The 21,269-nt window shown below is 40.5% G+C and overlaps 1 protein-coding gene across 1 annotated transcript in view; it reads left to right on the top strand.

Annotated features, from left to right (window-relative positions):
* Positions 1–15,024: 15,024 nt before the first annotated feature.
* LOC148033352 (uncharacterized) overlaps positions 15,025–21,269 on the top strand; it is a 38,464-nt gene continuing 32,219 nt past the window's right edge. The window contains exons 1-2 of the mRNA XM_087681265.1: positions 15,025–15,454; positions 15,919–16,848. Of these exons, the coding sequence (XP_087537391.1) occupies positions 15,239–15,454; positions 15,919–16,848 (1,146 nt within the window). The 5' untranslated portion in view covers positions 15,025–15,238. The remainder of the gene's footprint in view (positions 15,455–15,918; positions 16,849–21,269) is intronic.

Genomic DNA, 21,269 nt, shown 5'->3' with positions numbered 1-21,269 from the left:
AGTCTCTATCTACACAAACTTGATCTCTCTCTCTCTCTCTCTCTCTCTCTCTCTCTCTCTCTCTCTCTCTCTCTCTCTCTCTCTCTCTCTCTCTCTCTCTCTCTCTCTCTCTCTCTCTCTCTCCAATTTTATAGGCATATCTTTTATATTTTAAGATGATAGATACATTTCTTTGTATGTTTTGGTGTAGTCTCATAGGTCACATTAGCCTTTTAGAGATGTAATGTCCCCATTACTTAGTTTATTTTAATAAACAATGTGCGTATGCATTCCAAAAATTGATTTATGTTGAAAACAAAATGGTAAAAATTACACATTTTTAAAACTATCTCTAACCATGAAGATAATTGATGAGGTATTAAATACCACTTCATGGAAGGAAGGCTTGGGAAACCCTCCCAAGACAAGCTTATTAAAACTATGTTTATAGTATAAAATAACAAAAAGAACTAGCCTAGTGGATAGTCACTTGGTAGTTAAGTGCACTTGGATAATGACACTGCCGGGATGGATGACCTCCCGGGAAGCTTTTCTTACAAGCTAGTGGGAGCTTCTTGCACGCAACCAATGGCACCAACCAAGCCCTCGTAGCCCATTGCCAAGTATGCCAAGGCCAAGATGCCAAGGTCTATGCATTGGTCGCCGCCTTGCTCATGAGCCTTGGAGTGACGCCGCCCGATGACGTCACGCTACGTTCCAAAAACGGAGCCCCTCTCTGACATCATCGATTATGTCATCAAAAATGCTAAAAGCAAGCATTCTCTATTTACCCCCCCCCCCCCCCCCCCAATATTACTGTATAAACATGGATAGAATGTCACATCAAAAGAACAACCCATGTAGAAGTCTCTTTGCTATTGACACGACGAAGCTCTGATGCAATCAACAGAACCTCTCTCTCTCCACATCTATGCAGAATCACCACTCAAATCCATCAAGCTTCTTCCATGGCTCCCAAGAGATGCCGAGATGCTGAGGGAGGTCACACTCAGAGAGCTCCCCAATGCAAGGAAGTAGTCAATGCTTCTGCTCTAAGAGACCTCAGCACGAAGCTAAAGCGCAAGAGGAAGTCACCCTTGAATCCATTCAACCAGAAAGATGAGTTATTCCACAACAAACCAAGGTTGCACTCATACCCCGTAATCACGATGGATGGGTGAATGGAGATAATCAGGTTTTATACATAAGAAAACGATTACTTTTAAGCTATTAACTCTACAACTTTCTGATTTTTCTATTTTATGTTATTACTTTTTTTGCATCTTACGATAAAAGGAGGGATAAGTTAGTAATGTTAGAAAAGCCCATAGGATAAGTTTGTTACATAGATTACGATTAGCTAAAACATACTTAAACTTACAAAAACATATTAGTATTATCAATTGTTTTTTAGGAAGAACACGAGAATTAATGAGGGGGATAGATTCTATGCATCCCATACATTGACAAGTGTGTTAAAAATGTTTTATGATTATGTCTACGTTTGGGTTTGTGAATGATGAATTATGTCTCTTATAATTATGTGAATGTAACAGATAGACAAGTTGTGGATTGTGGTGGTTTGGGATATTGGGGTCCCCAACCCAATACTCCCTAACACTCTGCAAAGTGTGAAAAAACTCACCTATGGGTGGGGGTCTTATGCTCCTGAGGGAGGTAGGTGTTTTTGGTTTTTGATCACTCAAGCACTTGAGAGGGCAAAGGGCCTAGTGATAAGTGCCCCGACTATGTAGAACGACTCCTAAGGCTCAAGCTTAGATGAGCTCTAAGCCGATAAATTCCCTGTTGAGATGGAGTGCAATCACATACGGTCCAATCCTATGAGATTGGAAGCTCCTATCCTAGGCTAGACAATATCTTTTTGCGAAAAGATGGTTTTGTACCACTCTACGAAGTGATGGTTTTGCTTGTTATTATGAAATAAAGTATTTGATTTTCAAATTGTTTGTTATGTGCTAAAGATTGAATTTAACAAACCCAGTTTGACTGAGTAATAAAAGGAAGTTGTTTTTTAAATGTCCAAACAATGTGGTAGTTTGCTTTGCTAATTAGAAAACTAAAGCAAACCCAATCGAGGAAAGTAGGAGGCTTTGATCCTAGCAATCGAACACCTATGGCTAGGTGAACTTGATAAGTCACTAACACTAGATAAAGCTGATTAAATTGTGATCCTCCCAATATCGGTAGAATTAGTTACCAGGTTTAACACCGTTTTAGGGGTTCAGCTCTGAGATTTTACCTGGGAGCTGATCAAAGAAGCTGTGAAAGGACATTATATTTTCCTATCTTTTGAATCAATCAATATGAATAAATTCTACAACTTACAACAATTAAACCTAACCTTGGAAGCATACTATTCTAAGTTTGTGAGTCTGTGCAAATATGCACCCCCAATGACATCGTCTCAAAAGATTACAAGGTTCTGCCAAGGACTAAATCCACCCTTGGACACTCGCCTTAAATCAATGAGATCAACAACTCTCGAAGATGCTCTTATACAATCAAAGCCTATGGCCAAGGAAATCACTCGAAATGGCCAAAGAAACCACCCAATAAACAACTATGGAAGGGGCTACCCAAACCATCGTGTTGACATGGCCAATACTAGAGGGAATGGTATGTCAAGATTGTGGGAGAGAAGGAAGGAGTCTCACTTGTAGCTTTCTTGCTTGCACAATGGGGGAATACACACAGAGGTGGAGGCTGAAAACAGTTTTCCTCTTCTTAGTTGTGTAAGCCAAAAAGAACTCTTATACAAAGAAATAGAAGAATCCTATATATGGGTCTCAAACCAAACTCAACTAACTAAGGTGCCATACTAACTGAGCCACGAACTAGAGTAGATAAGGATAACTATCATCTAGCTATTATTCATAGGCGGTGTACCAACCGCATCTGCAACTAATAAGTCGGTGACATAAATGCACAACGGTCACCCTGGCATATCAAGAGTGGAGCTCGATATCTCAACACTCCCCCTCGAGCTCAATCCCAATTCATGCACACCAAGCAGGTCTTTGAACTTGCGCAACTTCTCTGCACCCAATGCCTTCGTAAATATGTCAGCTACCTAAACTAGATCAACAAGACCTAGTAAAACCCTCTCCCGCACATAGTGATAATGCACCTCAATATGCTTTGTTCTAGCATGATAGATTGGGTTATTTGCCAAGTGTATACTACTCATGTTGTCACAATAAATGACAACTGGCCCATCTATAGGCTGATGCATATCATAAAGTAGCTTATGCAACTAAGCTACCTCATATGCAGCCATCGTTGCACCCCTGTACTCAGCCTCTGTACTCAACAAGGTAACTATAGGCTGTTTCTTGCTACTCCAAGTGACTACAGCACTCCCAAAAGAGAACACATATCCACTGGTAGATCGTCTATCAGAAATACTACCAGCCCAATCAGCATCAATATATCCATGCAACTGTATCTGAACCCCAGTCTCATAAAATAGTCCATACTGCAATGTGGACTTCACATATCTGAGTATGCGTCTAGCCGCATCCAAATGTGGTTTCCTTGGAGCCTGCATAAACTGACTTACCAATCCAACAGCATAGCTCAAATCTGGCCTGGTAATAGTCATATAAATCAAACTTCCTACTATGCGTCTGTACATAGTAGGTCTTCCAGAAGCTCACCTGCATCTGCGCTCAGCTTCACATTCTGCTCCAAAGGAACTGAAATAGGCTTACAGCCTATCATCCCATATTTGGACAGTATGTCCAATCCATACTGCCTCTGCAAGAGTTGTATCCCACTTGGTGATCTAATCACCTCAATGCCCAAGAAATAATGCAGCTCTCCCAAATCCTTCATCTCAAACTTCTGCTTCAATAGCATTTTCACATGAAGAATATCTTCATCACTGTCACCTGTCATAATCAAATCATCAACATAAATGACAAGTAGCATAATACCTTTCTCTGTTTTTCTCACATAAAGTGAGAAATCTGCCTTGGAAATCTGAAAGCCAATAGTGACAAGATACTATCCTATCTTGTCAGACCATGCTCTAGGTGCATGCTTCAAGCCATACAAGGCTTTCTTCAACCTGCAAACAAACTCAGGATGAACAGCATGCACATAACCTGGTGGCTGCTCCATATAGACCTCTTCTTGTAAATCACCATGCAAGAAGGCATTCTTTGCATCCATCTAATGTAAAGACCATCCCTTTGATGCAGCCATAGCAATGACTGCTCTTACGGTTGCCATCCTTGCAACCAGACTGAATGTTTCTTCATAATCAATGCCATATGTTTGTGCATACCCCTTGACTACTAATCTTGCCTTGTATCTATTCACAGAACCATCTGCATTGTGCTTCACCTTATAAACCCACTTACAGCCAATTACATTTTTACCTTTAGGCAAAGGTACCAATTCCCATGTAGCATTTGCTTCCAAGGCATCCATTTCTTCATCCATGGCTTTCTCCCATTTTTCTTTTCCCATGGCTTGCTCAAAAGAAGTGGGTTCTGGTTCATGTATCACTTTGACCATATAGGCATAGTGAATGGCTATAAATCCATCATATTTCAGCCTATCCACAGGATACCTAGCTCTGGTAGACTGCGCAAAGTAGGTTCACTCCCAGGAGCTCTCAAAACCTCCCTGGTCTTCCTTACTCCAGGTGTAACAATAGAAGGAATACCCAACTCATCATCAATGCTCTGTTCTGAGCCATTGGATTCACCATCCACATAAGAGTGACCTGCATTCACATCAAACATAGGCTGATCTACATTCTCTTTTCCTTTTCATGATACCTGCATACCACTATCTACATTGCTTTGAGAAGATTCTCCTGATCTCAATATGCCTGTCCATGGAGAAGAATGTGAACCACTGCTAGAGGACGCTCCAAGTCTACTAATATTTTGTGACTGCTGCTGTGAATTCTGTGCATCATTACCATTTTGTGCATCTACATCATCAATCACATTTACTGGTTTATACCAGCTACTCATCTCATCAAAAACAACATCTCTGCTCACTATAAACTTACGAGTAGAAGGGTTATAGCATCTATACCCTTTCTACTGCAAAGAGTAACCAATAAAGATGCACTTCTCAGCTTTTGGATCCAACTTGGATCTCAACTCATCTAGCACATGAACATAGGCAATGCAACCAAAAATTTTCAAATGAGAAATATCTAGTTTCCTACCAGTATACCTCTCCTCTGGAGTCATCCCATGTATTGCTGCAGTGGGAGTCATGTTCATTATGTAGACTGCTGTAGCAACTGCTTCAGCTCAGTAAAAATCTGGCAAGTCTTTTTCGTTGAGCATTGGCACAAGATACCTCTCCAATATGCCTGTTTTTCCTTTCTACAATTCCATTTTGTTGTGGGGTATGACTGCATGAATATTGCTGCTTTATGCCATGCTCCTGCAGGAACCTTGCAAACTCATTTGAGAGGTACTCTCCCCCTCCATCTGACCTTAGGCATTTCATTTGCAGGCCTGTTTCTTTTTCAACCATAGCTTTAAGAGTTTTGAAATGCCCAAAAACTTCACTTTTCTTTTTCATAAAATACACCCAAACTTTTCTGCTATAGTCATCAATAAAAGTGACAAAATAATGACAGTCTCCAAGAGATGCAGCTTTAGTAGTCCACACATCAGAGTGGATTAATTTGAATGGCTTCTTACTCTCTTGAACATGTCTAGGAAATGGTTTCCTTGCCTGTTTTCCAAATTGGTAGGCTTCAAATACCTTATGAATTTCTGCAACCTTGAATTTAGGAAATCCTGCAACAATATTTTGGGCCTGCATTGATTTAAGTCGTTGTACATTAACATGACCAATGCGTTTATGCCAGATATCAATATCTGCAACAACAGTGGTCCCAATTCAGGCATGTTTGCATCCAACGTAAACATTCTGTCCTTCTTCTTTCCTTTTGCTATCAAGCGACCTTTATTTTTCATATCCTCAACAAAGCATCCATGAGGATTAAATCTGACCTGCAAGCCCTGCTCAACCATTTGACCAACAGAAACCAGATTCTTAGTGATATTCAGGACATGAAATACGTCGGACACGTATTTCTTTTTCCCATCCTGCATAGACAAATGAATTTTTCCAATCTACACAATAGGATGTGCAGTATCATCACCAGTCTCCACAAATCCTGGTTTTTCCATTTTTCTTGCATCCTCCATCCATTCTGCATTACCTGTCATGTGGTTTGATGCACCTGAGTCAACATACCACACTTCGTTGCTTTCTTCTGCACTTGTCACAAAATTGTTCATGTGTTGCACCATAAACAAATGCTCATTTCTATCATCACCCTATCTACTAGAAGATGCATAATTTCCTTGTTGCAATTTTCCATTCATGATGTCATTCTGCTTTTTATAGCAGTCTTTAGCCATATGACCCATTTTACCACAGTAGTAGCATTCAACATTACTGTTTGCATTTTGGCCTCTTTGCCATCCACCATGACCTCTTTGGCTCCCCCTGCCTCTAGAGTTACCACGTCCTCCTCCATAGGACTGGTTTTCTTGAGTTTGCTGCATATTCTGATTTCTACCACGACCTCCAAATCGGCCTCCTCTACCTCTGCCTCTACCTCTTCCAGCATTTGAGTAGAAGACAGCTTCTTTTGAAGTTCCTCCTTAAGAAGATGCACCACCATTTCTCTGCTCCTCAGAAATTAGAAGAGCAATCAACTCCTCAAAATCAAGAAATCTTTCACGGACGGAAATGGATGTTCGGAACTGTGCATAATCCTTTCCTAGACCATTCAAGGTCACTGAGACTAAATCATCATCTTCCACTGGCGACCCAATGGAAGCAAGTGCATTTGCAATCTTCTTCACCTTCATGTGGTAGTCATTGATGCTCATACTTTCTCTTTGCACATTGTGCAACTCTTGCTTGAGCTGCATTTTCCTGGCTTGTGTATTTGTGCTATACATTTTTGACAAAGTATCCCATGCCTCCTTTGGCATACTTGCATCCTGAATATGCACAATCATAGAGTCTGAAATGCTGATAGACAGCCAATACATAACTTTCCTGGCTCTCTCATGCCATGCTTTAAATGCCTGCATTTGCTGTTGATTGGGAACATCAGGAAGAACCGATTCTTCTTCATTTCATGCAACAAATTCCCAATATCCTTTTCCCATAAGGAAATTCGTCATTCTAAACTTCCATGCTTGGAATTTGTTCTTGTCAAGCTTTTCAGTGACAATCTATGAAAGAGAATCAGACGCCATTACAGAACACTGCAAAAAATTCTGTCACTACAAAAAACACAGCTTCACCCTCACAAGGGCAAATCTGCAAAACTAGCGAAAGTAGTATTTGACCACACAGTCACTTCCTAGTGACGATTTTGCATAAACAGGAACCAAGGATGATTTTGTAACTCTCGATGTCTCTACACACAAGCATACGATGCAATTTCTGTGGTAACTTTTCACCGACCTGTAGAACAGTGGTGGTCGCACAGCATAAAACAGGGCCTTTTCTTGAGTGCGTGCAGAAAACTTCTGCCTCCAAAACAGGGTCACCAAGGGCTAAAGCCCTTACCCGCAGCATATACTGCCCTCTTGCTTCACTGCGAAGGGCGTCTCAACCTGAGACAATGCACTCCTGCACTTTCCGGCTGTGCTACTTGTAGAGACTTGTTCCCACACCAGAAAAATGAAAGCAACACTGGTCTTCTTACCAGAACACCGCGAACTTGGCTTGCTTTCTTGAGCTCCTTACCACGAACAAGGCTCTGATACCATGTCAAGATTGTGGGAGAGAAGGAAGGAGTCTCACTTGTAGCTTTCTTGCTTGCACAATGGGGGAATACACACAGAGGTGGAGGCTGAAAATAGTTTTCCTCTTCTTGGTTGTGTAAGCCAAAAAGAACTCTTATACAAAGAAATAGAAGAACCCTATATATGGGTCTCAAACCAAACTCAACTAACTAAGGTGGCATACTAACTGAGCCACGAACTAGAGTAGATAAGGATAGCTGTCATCTAGCTATTATTCATGGGCGGTGTACCAACCGCATCTGCAACTAACAAGTCGGTGACATAAATGCACAACGGTCACCCTGGCATATCACGAGTGGAGCTTGATATCTCAACATGGTAGAGCTAATTCAATCACCCAAGGACCAAATGGAATAGACAATAGGCAATGCTACCAGTGCGGAAGGACTAGACACCTAAGGGAAAGTTGTTCTAACCGTCCTCAAAATCGTAACCCAAACCAGGTTGGTGGAAGAGGCCGAGGGAATGACAACAACAACCCAGGCCGTGGATGTGGAAGAGCAGTTGGTGCCCAGGTAAATACCATGATTGGATAGCTTGAGGAATGCACATTAGGTGAAGAAATTGAAAGAGGATCCATTCATGATGCCGTGGAAAGAAAAGAAGTAGACCACCAATGTTCAATAATTCAATCTCCAGCTACTTACAAGGATACATCGTTTATAATCTTGATTGATTGTGGTAGCACTTGTTCCTTTCTTGCACCCAAAATAGTTAATAATTTGCATCTAGAATCCAGGGGAACAAGGGAAATGATAGTAGAATTGGCTGGCAGGAAGGAAATCGCCTCAACTGAAATTGTAGGGAAACTTCAATTCAAGTTAAATAGCCATACAACTGAAGCAGAATTCTGAATCCTACCATTGATGCTACAACTGCATTCTGGGAATGGGTTGTTGGCTCAAGAAGAATAAAGCCCAGATTCTATATGCTGAAGAGGAAATAATCTTTCAAGACTTGGAAGGAGAAACCATAAAGGATTATGGAAAAGCTGGAAGAACTAGAATCCAACTAGCCAAGGCAAGCCGATTTAGGAAAGGATTGAAGAAAGGTCAACCAATCTACTAGATCCAGTTGAATAAGGTCAAAAAGACTAATGAAGGCACTCACCTTCTTGGATCCATGACTTCAAGGACGTCTTTCCAGAAGAACTGACTCAACTACTTGCAAATCATCAGGTTGATCATGAAATAGAATTGGTTCCTGGACCCGAACCACATGACCATACAAAATGTCTATTCTTGAAGCTATGGAGCTTAAGGAGCAACTGAGGCAACTAATAGAGCAAGGATTTATCCACCCAAGTAATTCACCTTAGGGAGCGCCTGTCCTCTTCTAAAAAAAGAAGGATGGAACACTTAGACTTTGCATTGACTTCAGAGGACTAAACCAGGTTATGGTCAAGAACAAGTACCCCATACCCAAGATAGATGAACTTTTAAATCGCCTACACAGAGGAGGTTTTTTCCAAGATTGATCTAAGGTCCATATACTATTAAATCCAAATCAAGGAACAAGATATCCCAAAGATTGCCTTCAGCTCTAGGTATAGTCATTACGAATTTTTGGTCATGGCATTCAAATTGACTAATGACCTAGCCACATTCAACCATCTAATGCAATACATATTTCGACCATATCTAGATGATTTTGTGTTAGTATTCTTTGACGATATACTAGTGTATTCAAAATCAATAGAGGAAGATGAAGGTCACTTAAAGATCGCCCTACTAACACTCTGTGAAAATCAGCTCTATGCCAAGATGAGTAAATGCATATTTCTCACTAACAGGATTGAAGATCATGGATACATTGTTTCTGCTAATGGAATCTCATTAGACCCTACCAAAGTAAAAGATATCTTAGAATGGCCAATACCTAAGAAAGTAAAAGAAATCCGATGATTTTTGGGACTGACAAGATGGTACTAAATCGGTACTAAATCTTCATCAAATATTATTCCCTCATTGATGCACCCTTGACAAATCTTTTAACGAAAAATATAGTAATCATTTGGATTATTGAGCATCAAGAAAGCTTTGATAAGCTTAAAGAAGCTATAACCATTGCACCTATACTAAAATTCCCTGATTTCAATCAACCATTTGAGGTGATCACTGATGCAAGTGGACTTGCAATCGGTGGGGTGCTAGTACAAGAAGGAAGACCAGTGGTTTGTACTTCCAGAAAATTGAAGCCCTATGAGTCCAACTATGCCACTCATGACCTTGAGTTACTCGCAGTGATTCATGCCTCGAAACTATGGAGACACTATCTATTGGGAAGGAAATTCACTTTAGTGACAGATCATAAAAGTCTTAAGTGGACTTCACCCAAGCTGATCCAAACATGAGGCAAAGATGATGGATAGAGATACTGCAAGAGTTTGATTTTGAAATCAAATACCGTCCAGGGAAAGACAATGCTGTTGCAGATGCCTTAAGCCCAAAAGCCTTTCTTAACAACATTGTCGAAGTTCAAAGCTTAAGAACTGTATCCATACCTGATAACCATGTACTCAAGCTTGTGCATCAAGCTATTTCTCAACATAATGAATATGAAGGACTCATGGCTAAAGTACTTCAAGGAGGAAGCTCTGACAAAAGAAAGGTCTAAAATTAAGGATTATTGTGCTAGTAATGGTTGTCTATATTACCATGATCATCTTTGTGTCCCAAAAGTACCAGAAGCGAAGGAAAAGATCTTATGTGAAGCACATGATAGCCCCGATGCAGGACATTCGGGGTATGCCAAGACACTCAACATAGTTCGTAAGAGCTATCACTGGCCAGGATTGAAAAGAGATGTATTAAAGTATGTAACTCAGTGCTTGACTTGTCAAACAGTCAAGGTAGAAAGGATCAAGATGCCCAGAGAGTTACAACGCTTGGACATTCCACAAATGAAATGGGAGTCAATAAGTATGGACTTTGTTGTTGGATTACCTCCTGCTACTGGTGGATATGATTCCATCATGGTAGTGGTTGATAGATTGACAAAAGTTGCACACTTGATCCCAGTCAGAACAACCTATAAGTCATATAACATTGCTCAAGTCTTTATCAAATAAGTATTTAGGTTACATGAATTTCCAAAGAGCATAATTAGTGACCGAGACTCGAGGTTCACCTCTAAGTTTTGGACTTGCCTATTCCAAGCAATTGAAATGTAGCTATGCTTCAATACTGCTTATCATCCTCAAACTGATGGACAAACTGACAGGGTGAACCAAACCATTGCTTATAACACTGCCTTTCAACAAACAATCAAGACGTTGCCATTTCAAGCCTTGTATGGGCAAGAATGTCGTACACATCTAAACTTCTCAAATCCCACTCTCAAGGTAGAGGCTTCTAAGGCTATGCTTGAAGAGATGGACCAACAAATCCAATTGATTTGACATGACATTCAAGCTATTCAAGATCGGCAAAAGTCCTATGCAGATCTTGAAAGATCCATAAGAACATTCAAGGAAAGTGACATGGTGTTTCTAAGGATAAGGCTTGAAAAGAGCTCATTATCCTTAGGGAAATACAAAAAGCTTAGTCCAAGGTACTGTGGACCATATGAAGTAATCAAAGTAATGGGAAGGAAACCTACAACCTTAAATTGCCACCCCATCTCAAGATTCACAATGTATTTCATGTAAACCTATTGAAACCTTATGTACGAAACCCCGATCATGTGCTTATGAGACGAATAAATAGTCGTGCCTGCCCAAGGAGTTCTTAAAATGCAACTTGAGAAGATTTTAGATACAAGGGAGAAACCTATAAGAAGTCGAATCCTATGAGAACACCTAGTACAATGGAAGGATTATCCTAAAAGGTAACCCTTATGAAAGAATACCCCCAATATATCTTGATTTCTCTAAGAAGGGAAGAATGTAATGTCCCCATCACTTAGTTTATTTTAATAAACAATGTGTGTATACATTCCAAAAATTGATCTATGTTGAAAACAAAATGGTAAAGATTGCACATTTTTTAAACTAGCTCTAACTATGAAGATAATTGATGAGGTATTATATACCAGTTTATGGAAGGAAGGCTTGGGAAACACACTTCCTACAAGCTAGTGGGAGCTTCTCATGCACAACCAATGGCACCAACGAAGCCTTCATAGCCTGTTGTCAAGTATGCCAAGGCCAAGATGCCAAGGTCTATACCTTGGTCATCGCCTTGGTCATGAGCCTTGGAGTGACGCTGCTCGACGACACCATGCTACATTCCAAAAATGGAGCCCCTCTTTATCATCGATGATGTCATCGGAAATGCTAATAGCAAGCGTTCTCTCTTTACCCCCCCCCCCCCTCCCCCCCTCTCGATTACTATATAAACATGGCTAGAATGTCACGTCAAAAGAAAAACCTATGCAGAAGTCTCTTTGCTATTGACGCGATGAAGCTTTGCTGCAATCAACTGAGTCTCTCTCTCTCTCTCTCCACACGTACGCAGAAGCACTACTCAAATACGTCAAGCTTCTTCCATGGCTCCCAAGAGATGTCGAGATGTTGAGGGAGGTCATGCTTAGAGAGCTCCCCAACATGAGGAAGCAGTCACTGCTGAGGGAACTCAACATGAAGCTAAAGCACAAGCGAAAGTCACCCTTAAATCCATTCAACCCAAAGGACTGGTTATTCCACAACAAACCAAGGTTGTGGTCATACCCCATAATCACAATGGATGGCCGAACGGAGACAATCAAGTTTAGTACATAAGAAAACGATTACTTTTAAGCTATTAAATCTACAACTTCCTAATTTTTCTATTTTATGTTATTACTTTTTTGCTTTTTATGATAAAAGGAGGGATAAGTTAGTAATGTTAGAAAAGCCCATAGGATAAGTCTGTTACATAGATTACGATTAGTTAGAACGCACTTAAACATACAAAAACATGTTAATATTATCAATTGCTTTTTAGGAAGGAACACATGAATTGATGAGGGGGATAGATTCTATGCATCGCATACATTGATAAGTGTGTTAAAAATATTTTATGGTTATGTCTGTTTTTGGATTTGTGAATGATGAATTATGTCTCTCATGATTCTGTGCTTGTAGCAGCTGGATGAGTTGTGGATTGCGGTGGTTTGGGACATTGGGGTCCCCAACCCAATGCTCCCTAACACTCTACAAAGTGTGGGAAAACTCGCTTGCAGGTGGGGGTCCTATTCTCTCAAGGGAGATAGATGTTTTTGATTTTTGATCACTTGAGCACTTAAGAGGGCAAAGGGCCGAGTGATAAGTGTCTCTGCTATGTAGAATGGCTCTTGAGGCTCAAGGAATCTTAGAGGGACTCTGAGCTAGTAAATTCCCTATTGACGCAGATGGAGTGCGATCACATACAACCCAATCCTATGAGATTGGAAGCTCCTATCCTAGGCTAGACAATGTCTTTTTGTGGAAAGAGAGTTTTGTACGACTTTGGAAGTGATGGTTTTGTTTGTTATTATGAAATGAAGTATTTGATTTCCGAATTGTTTGTTATGTGCTAAAGATTGAGTTTAACAAACCCAGTTTGACTGAGTAATAAAAATAAGTTATTTTTTAAATGTCCAAATAGCGTGGTAGTTTGGATGGAGTGCGATCACATACAACCTAATCCTATGAGATTGGAAGCTCCTATCCTAGGCTAGACAATGTCTTTTTGTGGAAAGACAGTTTTGTACGACTTTGGAAGTGATGGTTCTGCTTGTTATTATGAAATGAAGTATTTGATTTCCAAATTGTTTGTTATGTGCTAAAGATTGAGTTTAACAAACCCAGTTTGACTGATTAATAAAAGGAAGTTATTTTTTAAATGTCCAAATAGTGTGGTAGTTTGCTTTTGCTAATTAGAAAACTAAAGCAAACCCAATCGAGGAAAGTAGGAGGCTTCGATCCTAGCAATCGAATGCCTATGGCTAGGTGGACTCGATAAGTCACCAACACTAGATAGAGCTGATTAAATCGTGATCCTCCCAATATCGGTAGAATTAGTTACCAGGTTTAATACCGTTTTAGGGGGTAGGAGCTGAGTTTTTACCTTATGTGTAGGGGAATCAAGTTACACTCTCCCCTATCTCTCACTCTCTTTGAACCAAGTGCGGTGTTAACCTCACTCTTGCCTTTGATTGATTACAAAGTGGTCTTTGTTAGGTGGGCGTTAGATCGCTGTTAGGGGTGACTTGTCCACGCTTTCCCTGTGAAGTAGAACTGAGATTCCTATGTTCAACTAAGTCCTAGGTTTCCCATGGGCAGACTGGATGGTGATGTGCATGGATATGAATTTCGATCAACTACTAAGAGGACTCCTCCATGTCTATTGGAGGAGGCACCTCACAAGAGACAATAATATACTCTCTCGCTCTTTCTTTCTTTGAGCTGTCCTTTTGGAGATGAAAGCTCGCCCTAACTCCAAATCAACAAATTTGAGGATAAGAGGTCGGGCCGACCCTTTTCTAGATTCTTCCTTATACACCATGTGTTTTCCACAATGGAGGGATCCTCCACTCCCATTTTTCCACTTATACACACTCTTACCATCTTCTGAAGAGATGTCTGCCTCTTTTCATCCAACCACTCGGGCATGTAGAGTTATGATTTTCCTTCTCTTCTCCTCTTTAAGTGCTACATTCACGAGCTCTTCTTCTTTGTTGGCATCTTCTTTGCCACTTGAATCCATTTAGAGTTTTCAACTACTTCAGCTCGTGCTTGTTTCACTATAGTTGCTCATGTATTGATCTCCTTCATCATGTGTGTCTTCAACTCATTTATTTTAGTTTGTACTTTGTTGGGCATTGCTTCGATGATTTCCCCTTTCTCCTTAAAGAGGTCTATTTGGTGATCTCATGTCGAAGTTCTTCAATCACCCTGTTTCCTTCTCAAAGAAAGGCTTCAATGTCTGCCTTCCAAGAGGTGAAGTGTGTTGTAATCTCCTCGTATATTTCGTTCTTCCATTCTTACACTTTCTTAGCCATCTCCTCCGTGATTTGTTGTATGGCCTCATCACACATTGCTGCCATAATCTCTTTGACATTTCTCAGGACTTCACTTAACAGCCTATTGAGCTTGTTATAAGGTCTAAGCAGCCTTAAGTTGGGCGGACAACTTGTTGTCCTTCTTGACCCTTGTAGATGCCTCCCCTTGGTGCATTCCACTTGAGCCTTCTACGCGGGCCGTGTTCCATCGACACATTCATTCAATCAGGCGTCTATTTAGTGGGCGTCGGATGTCTTCGCTATTCAAAATTCATTGCATAGTAAAATTTTATTCTTTTATTCATTTTCTGTTTCCTGTCTTATAATCTTATTATTGCGTTCGCTTTCTCCCTTCTCTCTCTGTGTCTGTCCGTCTTCTGTGTTTGCAAACTTTCAAGGATACCTTCGGGACACGACTCGTGCATGCCTGTGCAAACTCAACCCGGCCCTTCCTCGCTTCTTTCATGGCCGAGGACCTCGCAGACAGCGCATTGTTCGAAAGTGTGCAATTGAAGAGCCTTTATGATGCAAGTGATAGAAACAGATTACCTATGGTCATACCTGATTCGGCCACAGATTGTTCCGCTATCTGTGCTGTATGTGTAAAACCCGTTCAAATATGGAGAGGTCCTGCTTTGCCCTGGTGTGGCCACATCATCTGCGTGGATTGCTTAAACACGGTTAGCATTTCCTGCACGATTATATCTCATCATAATTCTGATTCAAATTTCCAATGAATAAACATGCCACAACTCCTCAACGCATAAAATGTTTCCGGCTATCATGCCTATGCGGGTTTCTGCATATGGTCACACATAATGGATTCTCATTTACATCACATATGCGGACGTGCGCATATGATTGACAGCATCTGTTTGGATTGCTTTAACACGGTCAGCATTTCCTGGAAGATTATGTTTCATCATAATTTTAATTCAAGTTAGTTAAATTTCCAATGAATAAACATGTCACAATCACTCGGTGCATAATAAGTTTTCAGCTATCATGCCGATGTCTGCGAATTGTTACACACAATGAATTTTCATTCATGCCCCACAGGCGGATGCCTGCATATCATTACAATTATCTAGTTTCCAAAGTTTGATTCTCAGCATGATAATGTAGATTGTTGTATGTTTTCCAGCCACAAACAGATGTCAGTTTTCTAAGATGCCGAGTATGTGGAGCTTTGTGTGATTTTCAAGAGTTGGGCAGAGGTTATAGGAATGGACTTGACCATGAAGCAGATGCCAGGGATTTGGAAACTGAAAATGGACAGGTTCCTGCTCATAGTTCTGTACACTTGGCTTTGGCTGAAGGAACTGACCAAAGAAAGTTCTTTGTATATGATGCTCCTTTACCTGAAGAAACAGGGGCATGGATCCCTGTATCAGTTCCTCCTACAGGAGGGTATTCTGAAATTGTTAGCTATGGTGGGGACTTTTTCCCAGACGATTCCACTTTGCAGGGTCATGGCAGTTCTGCACCAGAGTTCACTCATTGGAGCATTTTAATTGAAGTAATAGCAACTCTATGTGGAGGGCGTAAGTCCAAAGGGAGATCTAAATCATCCACTGGCAGGGTATATGAAGCCCTCGACTTTACGGAAGACTGGGATGATTCATTGGATCCTTTGGCACAGGCTTTCACAGATCAAATGGAGGACCATGTGAGGAGCATGGCAACAGTGCTGGCCTCTGAGCCACCTCAATGGTTGCCAGACAGCTCAGCATCTTCATGCATGCAATGTCATGCACGATTTCATCCTATCACTTGCTCACGCCATCATTGCAGGTTTTGTGGAGGAATTTTTTGTGGTGGTTGTACAGCTGGAAGGAGCCTTTTGCCAGTAAAGTTCAGAGAAAGAAGACCACAGCGTGTGTGTGATTGTTGTTTTGATAGGTTGGGACCAGTTCAAGGAATTTTGTTAGAGCAGGTTAGCAATGCTGCTCAACTTGCAACTCATGATGTAACAGATCGAAGTTGCATGAGAGCTTGGATAAACAGTCCCTTGGGCTTAACCTTGGAGCATGAAATTTACAAAGCAACAAATACACTTCGGAGTTTTTCAGAAGTAAGCCATCCTGATCTACTCAAAGTGGGTTCTTAGTAGTTCTTATCGTGATTAAGAATACATATTGTTACTTGAATTTGACAATGAACATCTGAGTATAATGAATTTCATAGATCTTAAAGCCTCTCTCATTTGTTAAATTTTATGTTCTCCTTACATTCTGTAAAAAACACAATGACACTTGTTTTCAACAATATCAAGCGAGGTTTTAAATGTTTCAAATCAAGGAGACATTGTCAGGAAAAATAGGTGTTTGGACACCTAGTGGAAGTTTCTAGTTAGAATCATTGTATGGGAGAGTATAAATAAATCAAGAGGAGAAGATTGCATGCCTTGGATTAGTGTCCTTTGGGTTGCTTGAAGGGTGGCTTCATGGTTCCATTGCTGGGACGTCTCATCGTTCTAAAGGAGGCAAGCTTGTGGTTTGTTTTGAGGAGGAAAGACATGCATTTTGGCTTGCTATAAGTTAATTAAGCATATATTTTACTCACCGAAAACAATGTACAGAAAGGGTCAAATAATAAAATATGTCATGGAAAAGTGGCCATAGGATTAGGAATAGGAATCCCCTCATGAAAGGTACTCAACGCATGGTCTTGAGTCACTAAATTCTGAAAATGCTTTTGGACAGTAAGCAACATTTTATATGATTTGTGAGCACTGATACAGCAATCCCATTTGATAAATTTATGCAATCAATTCCTAATGTCAAAGGGAAAAAGGTTGCTACACACATTCTAGACAGCCAAGTGAGGCTCATGGGCAATCTCTTGATCAAAAATATTGCATACATCGCACCTGCAATGCTAAACATCAGGGAACTCTAGTTCAACAACATGTTCATTCATTAGGGAATAATGTACAGCATGTTCCTTATTGACAACAAATTATTCCTCAACCATCTATGCATCTAGGTTATTTTGGGGGTGGATCAATGTTTTTGGTTATGGATGCCATTGCACTTTCCAATGTTGGTAAGCAAAATTGTAGCTGATTTTCAGCCACCTATGCAAGGTGGTTAGGGGAATTATCATGGGACATCGCAATTGGAAATGCGCATTGGCATGTATATGTAATATTTACATGTAGCTAGGATGCAAACTTGAATACTTGGACATTTGGGAGGCCCTATTGGGCATATATTAAATGCTAAGGCAGCATTGGCATCACTAAGACTACCATATTTGTAGCCATTAGTGTACGAGACACCTTTGGATAAAGTTAAAGACTACAAAGGAGGTGGGGTAGTAGTCAAATTTGGAACCTTCAATGGTATGCAAGATAGATGGAACCTTCATTCAATAGTTATGTAATCTTTCTAGGGGCATGTTTTTTGAGCATTCAAAAGTGCATAAGGTAGCCACTTAAGTGGTGTACAACCCTTTTTATGCAAGGCAAAGCACCAACAATCAATATACATTTTAAATATATTTTCTTTTCACAGTGGCTTAGAAACACTTTTGAAGTGGATGTGACAACAACTTGGCATGATTGGATGCGACAACTTCTTGGCATAAATTGGATAGCAATTTACTTTGATAATTTAGAAGACCAAATAACTTTTGGGTAGCTTTGTTTGTCAGCTAGCTTTTTTTTAAAGGTTACGATGGTTGAGCAAATAGAGACCTACTATTGTGGTCTACCTAAAGAAATCTATGACGATTGTGCAAAGTTAAAAGTGATAAGCATGGGCTAGCTGAAAATACAAACACAACTTATGCATTGATTGAAGGCCATATTACATGATTTAAGGCTAACAAAGATGCTTGAAAAGACAATGTTGAAAATGGTTGAGAATCAAATTATCCAAGGGTAGTTTGTTGGGATCCACTCTCAAATGATGTTAATTCAACCTTAGTGAAACATCCACCTAGGACCCAACTTACATGTGAGACATAATACAAGCTCTCCTAGTCATAAAGCCAAACAGACTCACCCTCTAGCTTGAAAGCTAGTAGCACTCTAGGTCATGACTACATCCCAAGGGTTGACATCCCATACCGCTCGCCTGCACCATCCTAGTATACAAACACATTGGCTTACGGGCCAAGAGTCCAAAAGTAGTGATCACACAATGTCATGCACAATAGGGCCTTGAGTCATGTAAATAGGACTCAATCGTTCTAACCTTGAAGTGCCCTTGGTACACTTGCACTGAGTGACTTCATGAACACTGTGACACTCCATGACCCATGTGACCAATGCTACTAGCATCTATCCAGATGTTTGGGGATGTAACACTTCTGCCCTTATGAATGATTTTTTGCCTTATCAATATCCTTGAGGACGAAGTGGAGAAAATGACTGCTCAACGAACGACTCCCAGGTAGCCTTTACCCTCGAGTAGTTCTTCCACTTGACCAAGTAGTAAAGTACTTAGGATAAATAGTTTGATGGGATCGTTTAGTCTTATGGTCAAGAACCAATTGAGCTCACGTGGAAACATAATGAGCAATGTCTTTGAGTTGTGAGACTTTCTCAATAGGAACTATTAGTTCATCTTGTCTCAATCATTCTTTCAAGTGACTCACATGGAATATTGGGTGAACTTAGATCTGTGGAGGTAAGTTAAGCTCATAGGATACACTACTTATTTGATTGGTTATTTGGTAAGGACATCGATGTTGTGAAGATAACCTATAGCCCTTGCCAATATTTATTGAATTGGAGTCCTTTGGGACTTGGTAAATCCACATGCTCTCCTAGAGCTCTTGTGGAGTATGATGGTGGGGTTGGAGCGTTGGAGAGAGAGAGAGAGAGAGAGAGAGAGAGAGAATGTGTGTGTGTGAACACAAGATAGTGATTAAGAGTGGGCAGCAATTCCATACTTAAAAGATGCAAGTGCTAGAATGATAGAATGAAAGTATAATAGGTCTTACGTAAGACCTACCCCTAACTCAACTAGAGTTAATTTTAGCTCTAAAACTAACTCTAGAAGTGGTGACACAATTTATTAATGTAGTTGTGTGCACACTACAAACCAACTAACTAAAACATCGCGCATTGCCCATAGAATTGGAAAATTCTAACACCCCCCTCTACAATGTCAATGTGGTAGAAGTACAAGAAGATCAATTACCAAAGGGTAGCAAGTTCAAGGGCTTTTGAAAAGCCTCAAACTTCTCACGAGCAAGTGCTTTGATGAAAATTTCTCCAACATTCTCCTGTGTAGGGACTTGCATCAAATTGATTCTCTTGTATAGCGTGTGAAGAAATATCCTAACATAGAAATACAAATAACACCGTATGATAAAGCATAGACTGATAGACGAACACAATTAGGGTTAGGGTAACTCAGAGACAATGAACACAAAGAATGAATGAAATGATATGACTATTGAATATACAATGCTCATGCAGCAAACACACTATGCAGTGAATGAATATTGAACCTCAAACTCCTGTATCTCAAGGATCAAGGTAGGGATAGTGAGCTAGAGAGTGTGTTGTACTTCGAATGGATCTTGAATTGCAGCAAGGCAGTCTTTGAGTGTCGAACACTAACAAACACAGCCAAGGAAGGTTGGATTTGATGTAGACGGAGTGCAGGAGAGAGAAAAACTAAAAACTCAGGTGAGGAGAGAGAAAAAAGCAGTGACAGACTGTGGAGAGAGAAGATTTGCAAACACAATAGGGAGGAGAGAGAAAACAGCCAACGCAGATTGCAGGAGAGAGAAAATAGAGTGACAGGCTGAGGAGATGATGGTGACAGCTGGAGGAGAGAGAAAATTTGCAAGGCGGCAGTTGGGGCCTGCAAATGCAGCAGTATGCTGATGTGGCAAGTTGTATGACAGTTGGATGACAAACAACAGCAGTTTCCTGGCCAGAAACAGTAGCAAACTAATGACGGAGGGCTGGAAACAGGCACCAAATGAGTGAAGTCTGCAATGGACAACTTGGATTGTGATGTTCTCTGCAAACGGGGTGTGGGCAGCAAGCCAAAAAACACCTGAAACCTGCAAAAATGAGATTAGGGCTGAATGGAGGGTAGCATACCTATTTATAGAAAGTTTGAGTCCTCTTAAGTAGGTTGGTGCTTATGAGATACTTACACTCTCTAGGAACGCCTTTCTTTTTAAATAAACAAGGTTTCTTCCTTAATTAAGCATGTTTAGGGGCTATTTAAGTAAAGCTAATGCATTTTTAGCTCAACATAACATCTCTCTTTGACATAATGGTAATGCACTTCAATATGTTTGGTGCGAGTAAGAAACACAGGATTCCGTGTCACTACAATGGCACTATCAGAAAGTATGGGTGTAGGACCCTCCAAAGAAATCTGTAGATTAGCTAGTAATCTATACATCCATACATATTCCATTGTTGCGGTGAAGGTTGCTAGCCTCACAAGACGAGGTAGCCATTGTAGGTTGTTTCTTACTTAGCCAAGAAATGCATGAATAGCCCAAAAAGAAACAATG

Source organism: Lygodium microphyllum, chromosome 7 (assembly GCF_053477565.2).
Source record: "Lygodium microphyllum isolate KBCC chromosome 7, Lygodium_microphyllum_v1.1.10, whole genome shotgun sequence".
Classification (NCBI taxonomy): domain Eukaryota; kingdom Viridiplantae; phylum Streptophyta; class Polypodiopsida; order Schizaeales; family Lygodiaceae; genus Lygodium; species Lygodium microphyllum.
This window is presented reverse-complemented; position numbering and strand designations above follow the sequence as displayed.